The sequence below is a fragment of the Ascoidea rubescens genome (genome assembly GCF_001661345.1).
Source record: "Ascoidea rubescens DSM 1968 unplaced genomic scaffold ASCRUscaffold_7, whole genome shotgun sequence".
In the NCBI taxonomy this organism is placed as follows: domain Eukaryota; kingdom Fungi; phylum Ascomycota; class Saccharomycetes; order Ascoideales; family Ascoideaceae; genus Ascoidea; species Ascoidea rubescens.
The window spans coordinates 581177-595451 of NW_017962919.1; the positions used below are offsets into that span (position 1 = coordinate 581177).

Sequence of the window (14275 nt, forward strand, 5' to 3'; positions counted from 1 at the left end):
ACATAAATGCATTAGCCGGTTTATATGAATTTGTTTGAATGGGAACTTCATGTCAATTTCATACGTTTGTTAATTTAGATTTATTTTTGCTAAAAAAGGTGAAATGATATTAGTCTAAATCATTTAAAATGTATTTTCTGGTGTTTAGTTCGCTGGTAAAAAATTCAACAATAACAATAACAACCACAGTTATATGAATTTCATTTAATTCTAAATAAGACAAATTCTTTGGGGCTAAAGTAGCTGGAATTACAGATTGTACCAAAACAAACATATTTCGTGAATTGGAAAATAATTAATTGTAAAACTGTTTGAGCCAATTCATATTGATATTTTTGGTTTGGATTTACTTATTTTGAAAGCAATTTAGAGTTTACAATTTTTATTTCAAATAAAAATAAGGTAGAAAAATTATTGTGAAATGGGAAACATCGGGTAATTCCTTTTTGGGCGGACGATCATATTATGAAATAATCAGCGTTTACCTACTCATCAAACTTGATTGAAGTGTTTTGGAATTTGTTCCTTGTCATTTTGGTTAAAAGTTCATTAATTTTATTTCAAGTTCAATGTTTTAGCTAACTACTTCATATAGTTTCATTTTATATATTTACGTTTGATATTAAACTGATTATTGATAGTTGTATAAGTGTGTGTTATTTTCCTTTATTAGGAGTGCTAGGGCAATAAAAAGACCACTTTTCTGTCTCACGGAAACAGTGCGGTTTCTACAAGCGGGAAGAACAAGTAACAATTTGTAATTTCAAATTGAAGTTAGTTTTATTCCACTCGAGTCGCTGAAAAATTTATTCATTACAATGCCATTGAGTGCAATTTCAACGGACAGGCACCCGTAAAATAGGTTATCCAGCAATAAATTTCTAAAAACAGGATTTTCATATCCGCACCGTTTCCGTGAGACGGAAAATTAGTTTTTTTATTGTACCACTAGTACCATCTGCCGGGATTGCTGGAATAGTTGCTGTAGCTCACATGCTTATGCAGTGCAGCCAAATCCATGACTGTGGTGATTAGCGCCTCATAAACGCCACCCTTGACTCGAAATTCAGCGCCACTCACCAACCACAACCATCCACAACCATCCACAGTGGTGCAATTGTTTTTAGTATAAATGTTAAATAAGACATGACTGCCTAAACTGCTTAATTGGCTTTGGCTTTTTAGGTTGATGTTTGACAATTGATTAATTAATATGGGTCTTTTTTGTTTAATATCCTAACAATGTGAGAGATTGCGATCGGTATATAATGGATTCAAAATCCCATAGAAGAAGTTCGAAATTTTTGTTTTAATGTTTTAGATTGCTATTATATCGATATTCTTATAGTTTAGTATTTAATTTATTGAATAAAAATGAGTGTCTCAATATTGAGTGGAATATCTTACTTCCGGATATCTTTTTTAACATTTCAAGCAGTGATTCAGGTTGTGTTGGTTTGTTTTTCGGGTTATGTTGCTGCTAAATACGATTTACTTGATTCTAAAACAATGACAAAAATATCTAAATTGAATGTTTTTATTTTCACACCTGCATTGATTTTTATCAAGTTGGCATCCGATTTATCATTAAAAAAAATCATTGAGTTGATTATTGTTCCAATTTTTTTTGTAGCATTTTTACTTGTGTCGTTGATTTCATCAAAGATAGTGTCGAGGTTTCTTAACTTTAATGAGCCAGAAACAAATTACATTACTGCATTAACTGTTTTTGGGAATTCGTTCTCATTGCCAGTGTCAATTATAATGTCGTTGGCGTATACTTTGCCAAATTTAAAATGGGACAGAATAACAAATGATAACTCTGATCAAATTGCTTCAAGGGGAATACTTTATCTCTTGATTTTTCACCAATTAGGTCAATGTTTAAGATGGTCATGGGGTTATAACACATTAATGAAAAAGAGATCATTTAATGAATTGTATCATATTAATGATAGTAATTCCTCGTCAAACGAGGAATTCATTCATCAGCACCTGGTAAATCAATTCGATAGTGAGTCCATTAAATCGAACAATTCGAGGAATACTAATAATCATAGTCATCGGGCATTAACTGAATCTGACCCGTTATTAATAACTCATACTAGCCACAACAGTGCTGATAATTATGGTATTAACAACAACAACAATAACAATACTTGGATTACAAAATTGAAAACAGTTGCTATCAGTGTAATCAATTACTTGAATCCGCCATTGGTGGCAATGATCTTTGCACTTGTTGTCTCATTAACTTCATTTTTGAAATATCAGTTCTATGAGAAAAATGGGTTCTTCCAAAACACAGTCTCCTCGGCGATTGCACAGCTAGGATCAGTCTCAATTCCATTGGTCTTGCTAGTGTTGGGAGGAACATTGTATCCATCAAACGAGATACCACCAGCAACGCCATACTACAGGAGAATCATCATTGGGGCAATTATCAGTCGAATGGTCTTGCCTGCGTTTATCCTCTTGCCCTCGATATCAATCCTCATCAAATACTTTACGTTTTTGTCGCCCAATTTGTCGGATCCAATTTTCTTGATTGTGGCCTTTATGCTCACTGTTGCTCCTCCAGCGTTGCAAATCTCGCAAATATGCCAGATTAATGAGATCTACCAGAAGGAAATGGCAGGAGTGTTGTTCTGGGCCTACGTGGTATTCACCTTGCCAGTTGTTGTGTTGATAGTTCTTGTTTCGCTCAGGGTCTTGTCGTGGGCCAACAATTGATGGTTTAATTGATGTTTCAATTAATGTTTCAGCCTTTGTTCCACTTTTCGGCGGTTTCGTAGCTTATATACTAAATCAACAATATTACCCTCCTGGATGAAGATATCCTTTTTTTACCGTTTATTGCCGAGATAAGCAGCTGAAGCAGAACCAAAACAAGCTCCACAAAAAACGACAGCAAGAAAGAGCCCTTATGGCCTATGGAAATTATGATGAGTATCAGAAAGAACTGCAAAGAAGTGCTCTTCAGCTGTGTTGAACCAGTGCTCTTCTTCCTACGGTGGCGATGGGTTTCTGCATTCGGCTTCTGTAAGTATGAAATTCGAAATCAACACGTGTTTCGGGCTTTTTGATACGTGATCGAGTTCAAGTTCACGTCCGGTATTCCATCATCTTTTTACTTTTGATTCTACAAACTAAAATTAAAATAATGCTTGGTTTAAATTTGATTATCATTTGAAATTAACTAGACACAAAGCTGCAAAAACAATTCAGATTATTGAGGTTTTTTTCTACCGGTACTAGAACAGCAATGGGTGGTGCTCGAACACTCGGATTTGGATACAAAAAATCGCATTGGTTCGTCCGGTTCAATTCTTTTTCGAGTTGAGTCCGTCGTGAAACAATCACTAGTTTCTGTATGTGACATCTCTTCTCTTCCCTCTTCTTTTCCTTCTCTTTCTTCTCTTTCTTCTCTTTCTTCTCTTTCTTCTCTTTCTTTCTGTCTCTTATTGCTGCTATCTGCTACTTGTGCTACTGAGCTGTTTTCTGTCTTTGTTCCACTAATTGTTCAATTATCTTGAATACTGACAATACAAGATGGAAGCTGAATTGAGTTTGGTTGATAGAGTTGAGTTGAGAATAGCTTTGGCCAACGATTTCCAGTCTTGTGTGAACACCTACTTATGTCCTGTTTTATTGAAACTATCCTCTCAATATTCTCCTGTTCGTTCTAAAATATTGAAGATTGTTCAACAATTGATCAAAAGATTCAATGCTGATCCTAACATAAAACTACCCGTCAAGAAATTGATTCAACAAGCAATCTCCCAATCAAATAATCAAGTCCAATTATACTCTTTATTATTCGCATCTAAGGGAATTGAAAGGGAAAATGATAAACCAACCATCATTTCCTATTGGAAATTAATCCTATCAAATACTCTCAATAATTTTAGTTCTTCAGTCTCTCCAAGATTATTATCCATTTTTTTCAAATTATTAACAAAATTAAATCTTTCAGATTATGATAATTTTCATAAAGACTATTCATCAATTTATAAAAATCCCACTTACTTCACCAATGAATTTCTTGGTTTTAACAGTAACCCTCAAAATACAGATTTTTTATTCAATTGGTTCTACAAACTTTTCATTTTATACCCATTGTCAAAATCAAATTCAAAAGAGATCCCACAAAACTATTTTTCTCCGGGCTTGACCAATGAAGAGGTTTCCTTTTTGACTTTCAAATCTGGTTTATCTTACAACTCTAATCAGCTATTCGTTTTAAAGAAAACTCTAATCAAATTCACAAATTTACTAGATTTAAAAAACATTTTATTCCAAAAAAATCCCTTTTTTGTTCTCTTTTCTTTGATCTCATTATCTGACGAATCAATAGTATTCAATGATATCATTTATAGAAAATTAGATCTTAGTAATGAAATTTGTAACAATCAAATCTTAATCTCAGAAATCCTAAATCTCTATTTAGGTATCGACAATAGACCTCCAATCAATGATGAGTACAAATTAGTCTTTATAGACAAAGTCCTAACAAAGAGTACCTATTTCCTAACTAGAAATTTCACCACTTTAAAACTATTATGTTTAAATGGTTTGCAATCAAATAATAATCAATTAAAGAAAAAATCTCTATCTTTAATTCATTACATTATTAATAATATAAACTATGCTAGAAAATCACAAAATGAAATCATTCAAATTTCTCCTACCAATCATCATAATAATAATAATAATAAAGGAGAAGAAGGAGAAGAAGAAGATGTGGGAATGATTGATATAAATAACACTCAACTTGATGAAGAATCAAAACAAAAATTCGAGTTCTATAAAGGTCTAGCTATCAAAATCAAAGAACAAATTTACACAGAATCAATTATCAACAAAAAGGATCTAATATCTCTTCTCACCGAGGTTTATTTAAATGAACCAACTTTGCTATCTTACAATTATTTTGTAAACCTAAAACTATTTTTTGATCTTTTAGAACATAACACAACTCCCAATCTAAGATCTTTTATATCAAATTGTTTATCAAAATTTGTTTCAAAAATTTCCTGTTTTAAATTAGACGCTTCACAATATGACCAACTAAAATACATTTTTGAAAAATACGTTCTACAAGATTTTAAAGAATCAAATAAAGAAGCAATATTTGCTTGCAAATATCTTTCAGTTAAATTTATCAACTCAATTTTTGACTACCATGATCATTGGGCAAGACTAATGAATATCATAGCCACTTCATCAATCAATAAATTCGATATTATTGAAGAATCTATCAAAGGTTTAAATCCACTCTCAAATATTTCTTCAAAACCTTCTTTTTTAAATTCAAACCAGGCTATTGCAATCAATACCTCGAACTTCAAATTTCCTTCTTTTGTTTCCTTGCTTGATTTGTTTATTGAAAAAATACCTGATATTAATTCTTCTCTATTACACAATTGTCTTTATACTTGCTACACTTATTTGCTAAAATTCCTAATCATGAATGCTGTACAAGGTAAAGACACATGCATCGTAATTAACTTGGAATGGGAAAATAATGTCGATAAAGCATTTGATTTAGATGCAAATGTAAGACAATTGGTTAAAAGTCACCTCAACTTACTTTTAAATACAAATAATGGTATAGTAAATAAATCAAATCCACCGCCTTTAATAGTTTTTTTAAACTTGATATTCAAAGAATACTTTAATTTCGAAAATGACGATATAAACTTAACTTCTATCAATTCTTCCGATCTGGAAAACATTTTCACATATGGTACTGTTTTCAATAATATTTTATCTCTTTCACCACCAATTGTCTCTAGCTATTTTATTCCTAATGAAATAGATAAACTCTTAAATTTCTTAGCTTTTAATCCCAATTCAAATAACGCTGTTTCAAACCAATCAAGAACTAATAATATTTTAAAAATACTTCAAGATGATTTAGTATTACTTATCTCAAAAACCACTGGCTTACTTATTTCAAGACCGCAATACTCTGATCAAAAGATTAAATCAATTGTTAAGAATATAGTCAATGAAATCCCAATCATTAAAAATGAATTTCAAGATTCTTTTTCACTTCGAGATAACCAAATATTTTCCGTTAAATTAACTGTATTAGCTTTTATATTATCCAGATGTTTTGCTTTAAGACGTTTTTCGGTTGTATCTTTGGATGATTTACTAAAAATTTTGAATTTTTATTCACAACTAATGGATTATAATCTCAAAAAAGAAAATAAAAAATATTATGAAAATTTGTTAGAAGGATTAGATCAATTGGCAATATATGGTGTTTTAAACCCTCTCTATTCTCAAGATAATCATCTGGAATATACCGAGGATCCCTTTAAAGAGATCTACAAGAAGTTATGTCTTACAGTCAAGATCACTGTTAAAAGGCTCCATGAAAAATCTGTTGTAACTTTTTCTTATTTATCTTTGGCATATGAAAGCATTCTTGATACTGAAAAGATAATTGATTTTCCGACTGTTATCTTTAACGCTAATAGTCTAAAAAAACCCGAATTTGGGTTTTTTAGTGGTGAGGCTTTGACTGTTGTTGCTTGGGGATGGAACTCAAATTTGCTAAATAAAAGCATTGATTTGCAAGAAGTTGATATTGAGGACCTCAAAATTTTGGTTCCAAAAGTCCTGGACTCAAAATTTAATCTGGTTTTAAGCATTACTTTGAACTCTTGTTCTAAATCCAAACCTTCTTTAAGAAAAGCTGCATGTCTTTGGTTGTTATCCTTAGTAAAGTATTGTGGTAACCATACGTTAATTAAACAAAATGCAAAAGCAATCAATCTTGCTTTTATGAGATTTTTAGCAGAAAGAGATGAATTAATTCAAGAGTCCGCATCAATTGGTTTATCATTAATTTATGAGTTGGGTGATTCAGATTTAAGAGAGTCCTTAGTCAAGGGATTGTTAAAATCATTTACGGATTCTACAGCTGCAGAAAAACTTTCTGCTGGGTCTGTTAATGAAGACACAGAATTGTTTGAACCTGGAATTTTGAAGACCAGTGATGGTTCTATATCCACTTATAAAGATATTTTAAACTTAGCATCAGAAGTTGGTGATCCAAGTCTAGTGTATAAGTTTATGTCATTGGCTAAAAATTCCACCTTATGGTCTTCTAGAAAGGGGATTGCATTTGGATTGGGTGCATTAGTAACAAAGGCTAATTTGGATGATTTGCTTAAATCAAACTCAAGCTTGATCCCAAAATTGTACAGATATAGGTTTGATGCAAATGAGTCTGTTTCAAAGACAATGAATGACATGTGGAATATTTTGATAACAGATTCATCAAAAACTATATTATCTCATCATGATATAATATTCAACGAATTAGTCAGAGGTATGGGTAGTCGTGAATGGAGAGTAAGACAAGCCAGCTGTATTGCACTAATTGATCTTCTTGAAGTTTTGCCTTTGGAAGTCTACGAACCTAAATTGGAACTTATTTGGACAATGTCATTCAGATCAATGGATGATATTAAAGATAGTGTTCGTAATTCAGGTGCTCAATTGACTAAGTTTTTAGTTTCTAATTTGACCAGAATCACAGATATTCCTTCAGGAGCATCTTCTTTAAAATCAGAAAGAATATTGAAAAAAGTTATACCGTTTTTATTAGGTAACAGAGGTTTGCTAAGTGATGCCGAAGAAATCAAAACTTTTGCTTTGAAAACAATATTTCAATTATGTGAAAAAAGTGTAACGGCTCTCAAACCATTTTTACCAAATTTAATTGGAGAAATGATATCAATGATGACCTTATTTGAACCCCAGGTTGTTAACTACTTAGCACTCAATGCTGAAAAATATGACACAACTGCACTTGATATTGATAATCAAAGATTGCAAGCTGTTTATCATTCACCAATAATGAAATCAATTGATCAAATGTTAGATGTTGCTGATGACAAAATGATGAAGGACATCATTCTGCATATCATCGATTCCATAAAGAAATCTGTTGGATTTCCATCAAAAGTTGGAAGTTGCAAAATTATTGTTACATTGATCTCAAGACATTTAGAACTTACTCGACCATATGGTGAAGTTTTATTAAAAGCAAGCACGTCTCAACTAAAACATAGAAATGAAACTATTCGAGAGGGATATGCTCAAGCTTGTGGTTATGTATGCAGAATTTGTTCTACTGACACTGTTGCTAAATATGCTGTAGAGCTTGAAAATATGTATCTCAAGTTCGATAGCGTGGATCAGAGAAGAGTAGCAGCGATAGCAAGTGAATTTGTTGGAACCTATGCTCCTTCAAGTTTCTCATCTGTTGCTTCAGCATTTTTGCCCTTAGCTTATATCGGAAAACATGATCCTGATAAAGATGTCAAAGACAGTTTCAACAAAGTATGGACCGATCATACGGCTGGTAGTGGGGCTATTAAGTTATATATCGAAGAGATTTGTACTCTTGCCAAAAAATGTTTGAATTCTCAGTCTTATTTCATAAAAAAAGTTGGGGCAGAATCTATTTCCAATGCATTGAAAGCTATTTCTCATCATTCTAAAGATAATCCTTTGAGTTCTCAAAATACTTTGATTATTTTCCAACTTTTGATTGAAACTTCCACGGGTAGATCATGGAAGGGCAAGGAGTCGATTTTGGCAGCTCTAGTCACACTTTGTCGAACAAATCACCAATTAGTTTTGTCTACTGAAGGACTATACGATCGTTTACAGATGATTATGATATCCGAATCCAAGAGGAAAAATAGAGAATATAAAGAACATGCTGTAATTGCACTATGTCAATTTGCCGAATTATTTCCAAGTGATACCATTTATCAAGAATTGGTAAATATTTGCGAACCATTATTAGATGATGAATATTTTAAAGAAGAAGATGATGATGATAATGATAACAATATAGGTACAAGTGTTGATAGAAACAACAAAGGATTGCCAAATGATATACAATCTTTCAAGAAATCCTCAGCAAAAAACTTAAAACTTGAACAGTTTAAAAATAATACTTTGAAAAGTTTATCAAATAGTTTTAAATGTTATGATGAAAAGTTTTCACAACCTCTTTTTATGTTGATTCTAAAATCAGTTGAACGTTTCTTTGAATCCAAAGTTGTTATTATAACATGGCGAACTCAAATAGCTGTTTGTGATTCTTTTTCAAAATTAATTGAAACACTTTTGTCTTCAAAACAATCTTTATCTATGGAAGAAATTGAATTTTCGATATCCTCTTGGAATACGATATTTTTTAGATGTTGTAATAAGGCTGCAATTGAGAATGTTAGATTACAAGCAGTTCGTAGTTCTTCAAAGCTATTAAAGTTGTTAAATGCATTAAAAATTGAAAATCATGAAAGCTTCATTATTGAAAAAATGAATAAAATGAGGGCTGAAGAAAGTTCGTCAGTTGTAAAAGTTGAGATTGATACAGTATTGTATAAACACTAACTTTTATTAATTTTTTTTGTTATATTTTTTTATATTTTCTAAACTTTTATGTAATCTTTATAAAAACTAGATAAAAATAAAGCTTTTTTATTTACTTATTTACTTGTTTATAATTTTGTACTGTATTTATGTTTTATGAATCCACAAAAAAAATGCATAAAGTGAATAGCACTAAGCAAAATGATATAGAAAATGAATAACCAATTAAAAGCGTTTATGAAAAGGATTAAAAAAAAAAAATAAAAAAAAAAATTAACTTACCGGTTGGCTGTTCCCAAAAATTTTTTTAAAAAAAAGTATAATATAATCGAATTGAATGGTAAAATTATTTGTTGAAAAATAATTGAATAATAATAGTAAAAATAATAACAATAATAATAATAATCATAGTAATCGTAATAATAATAGTAATGTAATTTGATGAATTAAATAGTAAATAATTTATATAATCAAAACTTTAATAATTGATTATTCAAATTGTCTCAATAATCATTTTGATTCTTTTTTAGATCACTTACATACGACTTTGAAGGCCTTTCTAAAGATACTCTTTCTGGAAAGTTCCCAAGAGCCTGAAGTTGGTTATTAATATTTTGATCAAAAGAGGAAGAAAACCTGATCGATTTTCTTGGGGGAGGGACTGGAGGAGGGACCAGAGGAAGAACTGTTGAAGAGCCTGTTGAAGAGCTTGTTGAAGTAGGTGGTGAAGAAGTGGAAGCAGAAGAAGTTGAAGAAGTTGAGGAATTTGAGATGGAGCTGGAAGATGATCTAGAAAAGGGAGCGGGAGGGGGATTTAGTGGATAAATTTGGTTTAACTTTGAGTTGTTATTTTCGTTGGTATCGTTATTAAATAGAGAATTATTTGATAAAAGAGAGTCTGGGTATTTTTGGTGAGTATCAAAGGGATTTTGGGGCATGTAGTTTTGCAAGCCTACTCTAGCATATCTATCTTTAGCTCTTTGGAATTTAATTTTATCGGATGAGTACAAGTTGTTGAAATTTTTATTTTTTAATCTAAAGTTTTTTTGCCTATTGTGGTTATCGGAGTTTGTATTTAGTCGATTTGAGATGTTTTTGTTAATTTTTGTTGAATTATTAAATTTTAGAGGGGTGGGATTGAATTTGTTTTTGATGTTATTGTTGTTGATGGTGTTATTTGAGTAATTTGAGGCAAATGAAGAGTTGGAAGGAAAGTTTCTTAGAGATGTATTTAGGGAAGAGTGGATAGATGAATTTCTTTCTGAATGAGATTCGCTTTCTTCATAAACGGTGTCAATGACTCTATTTCTAATGAAGGTGTTTTGAGATTGGTTAAAGTTAGTTGAGTTGATATCGTCGTCTAGTATGTCAGAGTTTGAGTTTGGGTTTGAGATTTGATTTCTTGGCTGGTTATTGTTGTAGTTGTTTATGTTGAAGCCGGATAGGAGATTAGCTCTCAAGGCGTCCAAACCCATATCGCTATTTAGAGAGTTTGAAGTTGTGATGGTGTTATCAGTGTTATCAGAGTTATCAGAGTTGTTAGTGCTGTTAGTGCTGTTAGTGTTGTTGGTATTGTTAGAGGCGTTAGAGGAATGTGTGTTTAGAGAGTTGTTTGATATGGTTGAGGTAGTGCTTATATTTGTGTTTGATGTGATGGTATCTATGGATGATCTTCTTTGGAATTGTGAGATTGGAGAAAGCTGAGGAGAGTTGATTAGGTTGTTTGAGCTATTGTTTTCATAGTTGTAGTTAATAATTGAAGATGAGTTGTTATTTGAATGGATGGGTAGAGGAAGAAAGTTATTGTTGTGATTTGTGTTTAAGCTTAAGTTTAAGTTTAAATTTTTTTTGATTTTTGTATCATTGTGGATGTTTTTGTTGTTATTGTTGTTGTTATTATTATTATTGTTGTTGTTGTTGTTATTGTTATTGTTATTGTTATTGTTATTGTTATTGTTATTGTTATTGTTGTTGTTTATGATTTTTTCATTGTTGAGATTTTTTCTTTTTTTTTTATGCCTTAAGAACAACCAGATGAATAAGATTATGAGCAATATGCCCAAGACTGAGCCTAAAACGGAGCCAGTTATGGTTGTGATGTTATTTGAGTTTTTGTTCAGACTACTCAGGTCATTGCTGTTGCTGTTTTTGTTTGATTGAGAGATGATGTCTTGGAGATAGTCATTGTAGTAGGAATAGTCAGTTGTGATGGTTGCAGGGTGGTGGAAAGTGGCGGAATAGGTAATGTAGTGGTTTTCGTTCAAGTTGAGGTCAATGTTTTGGATAGATTCGTAGGTTACGATGTTGGTGGTTATTGGGATGTTTAGGGAGAGGGTGTTTTGGGGGACGTTGTTGTAGTTTGTAATTTCGTAGTATTGGGTGTATGAGGTTGAGATTGTTGTTTCTGGGATGATGAAAGAGGTGGAGATGACTCTTGGGGAGGGAGAGGCGGTTATTGTGATGTAGACGATGGTTACTCTTGGTTCTCTGGAGGAAGAAGAGGAAGAGGAAGAATCTGAGTCAGAGTCTGAGTCAGAGCGAGAGCGAGATTTTGAGTTGGAAATGGAATTTGAACGAGAGGTGGAGGAGGTTGATTTTTGTTTGGAAGAAAGTAGTGAGTATAGCGATGAGGCAGAGGGGCCAGTGAGGGAGTCAGGATAGTAGGCTAGAGAATTTGAATTGAAAGAAGGAGAGGTGGCAGCAGAGGAGGGAGTGGTTTTGAGGTAGGATTTTGTTATGGTGATGGTAGATCTTTTTTTGGTGGATGTTGTAGAAGAGGGAGATGTGGCAGAAGGTTCAGAGGTTGTGGTATCACTATCGTCGTCGTCGTCGTCGTCGTTGGTGGAGGACTGGATTATTTTATTTTTCGAGTCATAGTAGTAAGTGTAGACTATGGGGGTTGTTCTAGTTGATTTGGTGGTCTTGACAATTTTGGTAACGATTTCTTCGTCGTCGTTGTTGAGCGAGGTGGAGGAAGAGGTTATAGTTGACGTTAGAACCAATTTGGAGAGGGAGGTTGATTTCAGAGGCAGAGGGTAGGCGCTGGTGGCATCCTCAGCGTCGTCGTCGTCGTCGTCGTCGTCTCTTTTGTAGAAGTTGAGCGATAGGTTTTGGGTTGTGGGATTGTAGGGATGGGTTGTGTGGAAATGGAAGAGGTGAAGAAGATTGTTTATCATTTGATAAAGAGAGTTGAAGCAGACATATAAATAGAAGTAGGTAGAGTGGGTAAAGTGGGTAAAGTGGGAGTGAGACGATGTGGGCAGTATAGTATTTTAGATCTTACTATTGTTATTTATCTTACTATTACTATGGCTGTTATTGTTATTACTATTATTATTGTTATTACTATTATTAGTTTTATTGTTATGGTTGTTGTGATTATGGAGCAGTTAGTTGGGAGAGGTGGAAATGGCAATGGCAATTGACAAAAATAAAATTGCTTGCTCGAGAAGTGAAACGAATGAATATGGACGAGAGGCTGCAGGAAGGAGAAAAACAAGCTGGACGCGCAGCAGAGGACGAGAAAAGATGTTTATGAGCAGCAGAGGCAGTGCGAGGAAGAGGAAGAAGAGCCTCTCTACAGAACAGCAGCAGAAGAAGCTCGCTCTCCAGCCCTCACCCACTCTGGGAGCGCGTAGGCGAGAGCACGGCACCGAACATCCCAGCACGGCCGGAGCTGTTGGCTGTCACGCTGCGGTTATTACTCTGCACCGTAAGGCACCGGATGTGCTACTGCGAAAACCGGATCTTCTTGCCCGTGGCGGGTACTATTGCTGCTGAGGCGCGTTGGGCTGTGGCGAGGGCCACGCTCGACCTTACTTTCGGTCTGGGCTGTTTGGGCCTGGGAGTGGCACGAGCAGGAGCCGGGGTGGGAGCAGCAGAGGCAGCAGCAGCAGCTCTTTCAACAGGCCCGGGATGCTGCTGCTGCTGCTGCTGCCTCTGCGGACGTCGTTTGGAGCGATCTTCTCCATACTCCAACCGCAACTTCCTCCCCAACAAGTACTTGCACTGCTTGTCGCTGAGGGCCTCTTTGCAGCTTTCCACTGTCTTGAAATCAACAAAACACCAGCCTTTGCACTTGTTCAGGTCCTGGAACGTTCCCATCCGGATCTTGTTGATCTGGTCTGTGTACTTCAAGTACAATGTCTCAATGTCGCTGCCCAACGTTTCAAACGATAAATTGCCGATGAAGAGGATGTGGCTTTCCTGCTTGCCTCCTCCCTCTTTCTCGCCATCGCCCTCTTTGAGAGCCACCTTGGGACGTCCATTGTAGTCGTCTCCATTCTTGATCAATAGGTTTCTGTTCAGCAACTCGCTCTCGTTCAACCGTAGCATGTTCTCCACCATCTCCTCGCTCGACACGTCGATGTACGCAAACCCCTTGTTGAATCTCGCGTTTCTCTCGTTCGTAGGTAGCTTGATCTTCAAAACATCCTTCTTCACATCGACCTCCTTCCCCAACGTTTTCAACCTCCGGTCAATAAACTCAAGTAGCTCTTTCTTGCTCGTGCTGAACGATAGATTGCCAACCCAAACATAATGGCGCTTTTCCTTGGTCTTGCTCTTGGTCTTGTTCTCACTCTTGCTCTTGGTCTTGTTCTCACTCTTGCTCTTGGTCTTGTTCTCACTCTCACTCTCGTTCTCTTTAACATCCAACTTTCCTTTCTTGAGTAATCTCTTTTGTTTCTTCGACAATGGCTGGGCCTCACTCAAATCAACCTCAATATCCTCAAACACTTTTCTCTTTACACTCATCTTCTCCCTTCACTACAACTCTCTTTCTCTTTCTCTTTCTCTTTCTCTTTCTCTTTCTCTTTCTCTTTCTCTTTCTCTTTCTCTTCCAAACACATCAAAAAAAAGTGAA

General features: G+C 34.3%; 4 protein-coding genes across 4 annotated transcripts; 2 read left to right on the plus strand and 2 right to left on the minus strand.

The window, feature by feature from the left end:
* Nucleotides 1-1096: 1096 nt before the first annotated feature.
* Nucleotides 1097-2916, plus strand: ASCRUDRAFT_76143 (auxin efflux carrier). Its single transcript, XM_020193356.1, has one exon. It carries the CDS (start codon nt 1375-1377, stop codon nt 2731-2733), a length of 1359 nt encoding a protein of 452 aa, XP_020047086.1. The 5' UTR covers nt 1097-1374; the 3' UTR covers nt 2734-2916.
* A 1740-nt stretch (nt 2917-4656) lies between these two features.
* ECM29 (Ecm29p) lies at nt 4657-9629 on the plus strand. The gene has a single exon (XM_020193357.1). It carries the CDS (start codon nt 4750-4752, stop codon nt 9430-9432), a length of 4683 nt encoding a protein of 1560 aa, XP_020047087.1. The 5' UTR covers nt 4657-4749; the 3' UTR covers nt 9433-9629.
* Nucleotides 9630-9914: 285 nt separating this feature from the next.
* Nucleotides 9915-12587, minus strand: ASCRUDRAFT_81148 (uncharacterized protein; the record flags this gene model as incomplete). The annotated part of the gene is made up of 1 exon (XM_020194575.1): nt 9915-12587. The coding sequence occupies one exon, from the start codon at nt 12585-12587 to the stop codon at nt 9915-9917; it is 2673 nt and encodes an 890-aa protein (XP_020047088.1).
* A 562-nt stretch (nt 12588-13149) lies between these two features.
* NOP13 (Nop13p) lies at nt 13150-13809 on the minus strand (the record flags this gene model as incomplete). The annotated part of the gene is made up of 1 exon (XM_020189927.1): nt 13150-13809. A coding segment is annotated over one exon (660 nt), but the record flags the coding sequence as incomplete, so codon positions are not given.
* Between the last annotated feature and the right edge of the window lie 466 nt (nt 13810-14275).

Coding starts and splice junctions, on each gene's coding strand:
- ASCRUDRAFT_76143 (XM_020193356.1), top strand. CDS start 1,375: ATGAGTGTCTCAATATTGAGTGGAATATCTTACTTCCGGATATCTTTT.
- ECM29 (XM_020193357.1), top strand. CDS start 4,750: ATGATTGATATAAATAACACTCAACTTGATGAAGAATCAAAACAAAAA.